A 7,427-nucleotide genomic window follows, 5' to 3' on the forward strand; every position below is an offset into this window, starting at 1 on the left:
CCCGAGTTGGACACGTTGGACGTAGTTAATAGATCTCCGGCGTAGATTCCTGCCGCCTCCTTGGGATAGTGAGGTTTTGGAGTTTCTCGTCATGTGACGAGTTTTGGTGTCAGATCCTTCAAATCCATGCAAGGGTTCAACGGCGACGATAGCATATGAGAAGAGTCAACAAAATGCTCCCTGTGAGTGCTTGCTCGTGCTTTTTTAGGCCTCAGTTTCTGTACTCAAAGTAGTTCACAATGTATCATGTATTCCATTCCGTTTAAATCACGATATAAGTTCTCAAGCTCAATGTGAGTGCTTGTCATCCTTGTCCTTGGTAGCTCGACCTCTCTTCTCGATCATGTGATACAAATTCTGGAAACTGAGTTAACACTTAGCTCGCGTCGCATGGCCATACTTTCCGAACTAAATCGCTTGAGATGACCCAAAGAATATCGCTCTGGGTGGAGGGGGAAATTTCATCTAGGTCAACCATGCCACGCAGCTTGCTTCCCGACTAACCCCAAATCTACCATTGTAACTTCTCGGTTACGGAGTAGCATCTGATAAACCCCAAGTAAGTTGACACACAACTCAGGTCATGCAAGGACCTCGGGTCTAAGGACATTGCATATACATTGTTTGAGAGTAACAAATGGCAGGAGCTTGTTGCGTCTCAAAGGGGTTTGCTCAACTCACCCGAGTCAATATTGTCGGATTGGCATCACCATGCCAATGACTTGTGGAACACAATCATCAGGCGAGTTGTGCACTAGTCAACGATATGTATCCTCATAACCTTGTAGACTAGGGACCATTAGAACAACATCATACCTTATATTTCACAACCAAATCATTGACGATGGTCATGGCAATATAAATAACTTATGAATACAATGGGAAATATCATCTTCACATAATGGCATCAAGGATATACTCCCTCCAGCCATTTTTAGTCTGCATATAAGTTTTATCCAAAGTCAAAGTATCTCTACTTTGTAATATTTGACTTTGATACAAATCTAATACGCGGAGTAAAAAGGACCGGAGGGAGTATTTCCAACACTATCGATGTCTCCGCCCTCGACGTCCTCGCCAAAGTTGCTATTGTCTGTGGCGCTGATGTGCTCAACCCCGTTGCCATCTCCAAATCGGTGATGGCCAATCTAGGGAGGGGTCCCAAGGGCGAGGCTTCAGCACACCACAAAGACCTTCGAGCTTCTCCCAAAGCACGCCCAACTCACAACTGAGTAGGTCCATCTCCGTGATGTCAGGTCGGGGGGAAGAGGATCTCCAAGTGGAGCATCCATCATTGCAACCAGTGGGTAGTGAGAAGAGTTAGGGGAGAGAGAGGACACAATGTCTCCTACGCTTCTCCATGATGACCCTTGTGCAACTGTATGCCATGATGTGCCCGTGTGGTGTCTTGATCACTGAAATGATCGATTTGGTCATTCCCTCTGAGTCTGGTTAAGGGTTGCTTTAAGGGCGTGCGTGCTTGGCTCATCCCCTTCTACATGCAACCAAACATTGCAATTTTGCATCTCGTGGACCTGGTTGCGGTAGATGCGGGAAAACCAAACACGCCTAAATTTTTCTTATATTCGGTCTTTTGGACGAGCTCCTCAGTCAGGCCAACATAAAAGTAAAACACTCTCAGCTAATTACAAACAGAAACAAACTATGTGAATATTCCATGATCAAGGCGTGCAGCAGGAGCTAATGTTAAAAAAATCCTTCTTTTAACATGGGAATGGCGCATGTTTCATGTTAGCTCAAGAATAAAGTACTTCCTCCATCCCATAATATAAGAACGTAGCCAGCTACCATAATTAACACACAACAAAATGTTGCTGAGTGATGGATGTCCAGATCAAAGACATGATGTGACTACCTGTAATTAGCTCCATCCGTTCCGATGAATAAGACGTATTTCGTTTCGTTAAGACAAGAATTTGATCATCAATTACTGTTTTAATATTTTAATTATGTGATAACAAAGTATTTTTAAATATGAATCTAGTGACACAAATTTCATGCCATATAACCTTGTATTTATAGAGTAATTATTGGTCAAATACATGTCTTAACAAAACAAAAATACGCCTTAGTTTTAGGAATGGAGCGAGTATGTTATATGCCTTCAGTAGTCGCTCAAGTTTCAATTGTTCCTGGTTGACTAGTGACTTCTAGTATTCTTTTAAGAAGCAATGAAAGTCATCCTCCAATAGAGTCGATATCAACAAAACAAGCATGCCGCCTTTGTACATGTCCTTCGAAACTTGGGACTATTATTACTACATTGATCCATACCAAAATTGCTACGCGAACATAGCAGGCAGACATACATCTTCAAGATCACTTCTGTGATTAAAAAAAGGGTTCATGACATTTGCTGAAATAACACCAAATGGACATATAGTGCCTCCACAGTAAAAACCGGGACTCTTGGGGCCTACTTATGCCGGTTTTGAAACGGCTATAGAGAGTAGAAATTAAGCAACCAGAATTACGGTTGAAGTTGCTGTCCAGAATTCATCATTAGACTGTCATCAAGGAAAATCATTGCAGTAGAGGTAGAAGGCAACAAAAGTTCAGAGAAGAGAGTCTGGGTCGGATGATGCACAGCCTTGTCCAATGGTGCACAATCAAAAACTTAATGACTTCACTAGCAATTTTATACTGAAAATTTTGGCGACCACTTCATCAACACTTGCCCAAAAATCCAAGTTTCTTCTTCAGGGCATCTGAAAACTTGCTGGAGTAGTGAACTGACTTGATTACACCTTGCGTAGCTTGCAGAGAGATCTCACCACAATCCTCAATGACGAAAGACTCTAAATTATGTGCACGTCCTAGTTCAGCAATTCCAACACCAGTAATGTTATGACACGCCCGAAGTATGAGATTACTCAAGCATGGGGTGTGCGCAATGAAGCGCATCCCAGCATCAGTTACCGCATGACACAATATAAGCTCGAGTGTCTCCAGATGTGGTGAGGATGAGACGGCCTTCATCCCCTCGTCATCAAAGAAGTTGGCGTTGTTTAGCACGAGAACACGAATTGGACAGGACTGAATGAGTGTCAGAAAACCCTTCTGTGTGAATCCTATTTCTAACGGCCAGTCACGGGAACATCGTGTAAATCTGAGGTCTACGATCTGAAGCGTAGGACAGTTGAGGGCTATAGCATAAAGGCTGTTATCAGTAAATGACGTCCTGGTTTCACAGTAGCTGACATCACTAGAGTAGCACTGCAGGTTAAGACAAAGTAAGATGCTTTTAAGGTTGTTGCAGCTTCGAGATAATGCAATCATGTCATTGTCATTTAGGGCATGAACATACTCAAGGCAAAGCTTCTCCAATGCTTTACACTTCCCTAGAACAACACGAAGTCCTACTTCTGGCCAAGTTTTAATATGCGCTAATCTCAAATCCTTCAAACTCTCACAACAGAAATCATATATATCCGTGCTATGAGCATTGTACGAGGAGTCATAGACCATATCACCTAGAAGACGATCATCTATTCCTCTTTTCCTCTCAAACTCAAACTTCTGGAGCTTCATCCATCCTGAACCAAACTTTAGGAAGTCACGATGATTGATTCCTTTGCAATTCTTCACTACAAGCTCTTTCAATGATCCATCCCTACCAAGGTATTCCAGCCACTCTACACTGTTAATTTTCTCGCAATCAATAAGGTGAAGGGCAGATAGACTTGTGCAACCAACTGCGACCGAGAAAAGCCCAATTGACGTTATTTTTGGTGCAGAGTTCAGCCTGAGAGACACCAATGTCTTGCAATAAGCTAAACAACGAGGCCCAGAATCATCGATGCATGAGCAGAAGCTTAAGGTGAGGTCAGTCAGCGAGGAACAGTGAGATGAAAACACAAAAAGGCCTTTGTTGTCCAACTGCTTTCCATGTCCAGGTATAAAACCAGAGTAATCAATTTCCACTTTTCGCAAATTTGGGAACCGGGCGCACAATGATGTCAGTGCTTTCGTAGCAGTGCAAAGACCAGAACCAACATAGATAGAACCTCTCTGATTCCCCTCTATCTTGTAGAGCTGCTTTGACACAAGGGAAAGAGAATTCAGATCACTTGTGCTGGTGATCCTCTTGAGAATCTCTGTCACCAGAGCCTCCGGTAGGTCCTCCATCGAACAAATTCAGCTGTAGCAATTAGTTAATATATATCAAGGTTCAGAAAACAAGCGACGAGCTGAAGTCAAACTTATGATATATCAGAATAATGCATGTGAAGATGGAGATGACACCGGCGACACTCATTACAAAGAATATACTGATGAACTTTGAGCATTTTCTGTATCCCTCCAAAACTTGTGTGTTCTTCATAAGCATGGAGATTTATTAAAGTAGCTAGCTAGCACCTTGTCTGTCTCTAGATTGTTAGAAAGAAAAAATGACGCTACAGGCGGGCTACATCATAAATTATACTAGCACCATAAGTAGCAGAGCCTGAATAACGGCCTAACTAAGAGAATACTTGTACAAAGAAAGGAGCTAGAATTGACGATGAATCTGAACCAACTTATTTCGAGTGGAGGCACCTAATTAATAATATGAAAACCAGAGCAAGCAAATTAGTTAGGCCATGCCATGCCTCATTAAATCGGACATGCATCATACTTGTTTGTGCATCATGCCATGTGTATGTGGTGGTTGTTTACTATGTTGTTTGTTTCTTTCCGGGTTGCTTCTCTCGTTAGCTTCGGTTTCGTTCTGGAGTTGTGAGGATTCGTTCGGCTACGTTTGTTTGTCTTCTTCATGGACTCGTTCTTCTTCCTAGCGGGATCTCAGGCAAGATGACCATACCCTCGAAATCACTTCTATCTTTGCTTGCTAGTTGTTCGCTCTTTTGCTATACCGCGCTACCTACCACTTGCTATATCATGCCTCCCATATTGCCATGTCAAGCCTCTAACCATCCTTCCTAGCAAACCGTTGTTTGGCTATGTTACCGCTTTTGCTCAGCCCCTCTTATAGCGTTGCTAGTTGCAGGTGAAGATGAAGTTTGTTCCATGTTGGGACATGGATATTGTTGGGATATCATGATATATCTTATTTTCATTAATGCATCTATATACTTGGTAAAGGGTGGAAGGCTCGGACTTATGCCTGGTGTTTTGTTCCACTCTTGCCGCCCTAGTTTCCGTCATACCGGTGTTATGTTCCTTGATTTTGCGTTCCTTACGCGGTTGGGTGATTTATGGGACCCCCTTGACAGTTCGCCTTGAATAAAACTCCTCCAGCAAGGCCCAACCTTGGTTTTAACATTTGCCACCTAAGCCTTTTTCCCTTGGGTTCTGCAGACTCAAGGGTCATCGTTATTTGAACCCCCCCGGGCCAGTGCTCCTCCGAGTGTTGGTCCAAACTCGAGCCCTTTGCAGCGCCACCTCAGGGAAACTTGAGGCCTGGTTTTAGTTGTAGGGACTGCTCATCCGGTGTGCCCTATGAACGAGATATGTGCAGCTCCTATCGGGATTTGTCGGCACATTCGGGTGGTCTTGCTGGTCTTGTTTTACCATTGTCGAAATGTCTTGTAAACCAGGATTCCGAGAGAAGGAATATCCTTCGTCGACCGTGAGAGCTTATAATGGGCTAAGTTGGGACACCCCTGCAGGGTATTATCTTTCGAAAGCCGTGCCCGCGGTTATGTGGCAGATGGGAATTTGTTAATGTCCGGTTGTAGAGAACTTGACACTTGACTTAATTAAAATACGTCAACCGCGTGTGTAGCCGTGATGGTCTCTTTTCGGCGGAGTCCGGGAAGTGAACACGGTTCTTGTGTTATGGTTGTGCGTAAGCAGTTTCAGGATCACTCCTTGATCATTTCTAGCTTCTCGACCGTGCGTTGCTTCTCTTCTCGCTCTCATTTGCGTATGTTAGCCACCATATATGCTTAGTGCTTGCTGCAGCTCCACCTCATTACCCATTTTCCTACCCGTAAGCTTAAATAGTCTTGATCTCGCGGGTGTGAGATTGCTGAGTCCTCGTGACTCACAGATTCTACCAAAACAGTTGTAGGTGCCGACGATACCAGTGCAGGCGATGCTACCCAGCTCAAGTGAGAGCTTGATGAAGACCTTGGTCGTTACTATGTTTCTTTTCATGTTGATCAGTAGTGGTGCCCAGTTGGGATGATCAGGGATCTAGGATTTGGGGTTATCTTCTTTTCATTTGGATTTGACCGTAGTCTGTCTATGTGTGTATTTTGAATGATGTATGATTTATTAATGTATTGTGTGAAGTGGCGATTGTAAGCCAACTCTCTTTATCCCATTCTTGTTCATTACATGGGATTGTGTGAAGATGACCCTTCTTGCGACAAAACCTACAATGTGGTTATGCCTCTAAGTCGTGCCTCGACACATGAGAGATATAGCCGCATCATGGGCGTTACAAGTTGGTATCAGAGCCATCCCCGACTTAGGAGCCCCCTGCTTGATCGAATCGCTGGCGTTGTTGAGTGTAGAATAAAAAATGTTTTGAGTCTTAGGATTATATATATCGGAGAGTCGGATTGTTTTTACTCCTCAGTCCCTTCGTCGCTCTGGTGAGGCCCCCTGACGTAGAAGTTTTGACTCTCCTCTCCTCAAATTTCACTAAAAAAATTAGGATCACGCGGGTATCTTGGAATCGTTCCAGTGGTTTTGTGACGAGAACATTGTTCTTGGTGCCTCCTGACATTTAGGGGTTGTGGCAGTGTCCCGGGGAGTTGAGCTCCGAGGTGTTGTCGTCACCATTTTATCGTTGCAGTTCTGGAATACCTGAGTTTCGCCGACATCAAAAATCTCTTTTATGCAGTTGTTGGTGAGATCACCTCGACGCCACCCAGTACTGGGGCGGGAGTTCGGGAGTATTGCCATAACTCGTATAACGGATGCTTTTCGAAGGTTGAGGTACACGATTTCCGAAGGTTTCTTGGTTATGTGTTGACGGATGGATACAGCTGGATCTAGGGATTGTTAGTTTGGGTGATATATTTTGTGTCCCCTGTATCCCCAACACCAGATTGCATAATCAGAAAGTTTCAGGAGTTTATAAGTGGGAATTCAAGTAGCTCCTAGGATATCTTTCCGACAGATGCATGATTTGAGATTGGGGTTCGACGTCTAGTGGTCCGCCTATCCACGGTTGGTTTTACAGTGGTCTCGTAGTGTCTTAAAGAGTCCTTGGCTATGCCGACTCGGGGACGCTTCGTATGTCATGTGCACTGCCTTGTACATGATGGTGCTATACGATCGAGCCCGTGTGGGCCCCACCACGAAAATTTCGGACGAAATCTCTATCATATGTTTGTTCCGGCTTATTCTACAAGCCAAATCCTTTGTTTTGTTTTAATTTGTGGTATTCGAGTTGCTTCGGTGTCAAGTGTTGATTCCCTACCTTATTCTAGGTGGTGTTCTCATATTTC

General features: G+C 43.9%; 1 protein-coding gene across 1 annotated transcript; it reads right to left on the reverse strand.

Annotated features, from left to right (window-relative positions):
• Positions 1-2,688: 2,688 nt before the first annotated feature.
• On the reverse strand, positions 2,689-4,539 carry LOC123142446 (F-box/LRR-repeat protein 14-like). Its single transcript, XM_044561358.1, has one exon. The coding sequence runs from the start codon at positions 4,147-4,149 to the stop codon at positions 2,689-2,691; it is 1,461 nt and encodes a 486-aa protein (XP_044417293.1). The 5' UTR covers positions 4,150-4,539.
• Between the last annotated feature and the right edge of the window lie 2,888 nt (positions 4,540-7,427).

This window comes from Triticum aestivum, chromosome 6D (genome assembly GCF_018294505.1).
Source record: "Triticum aestivum cultivar Chinese Spring chromosome 6D, IWGSC CS RefSeq v2.1, whole genome shotgun sequence".
Classification (NCBI taxonomy): domain Eukaryota; kingdom Viridiplantae; phylum Streptophyta; class Magnoliopsida; order Poales; family Poaceae; genus Triticum; species Triticum aestivum.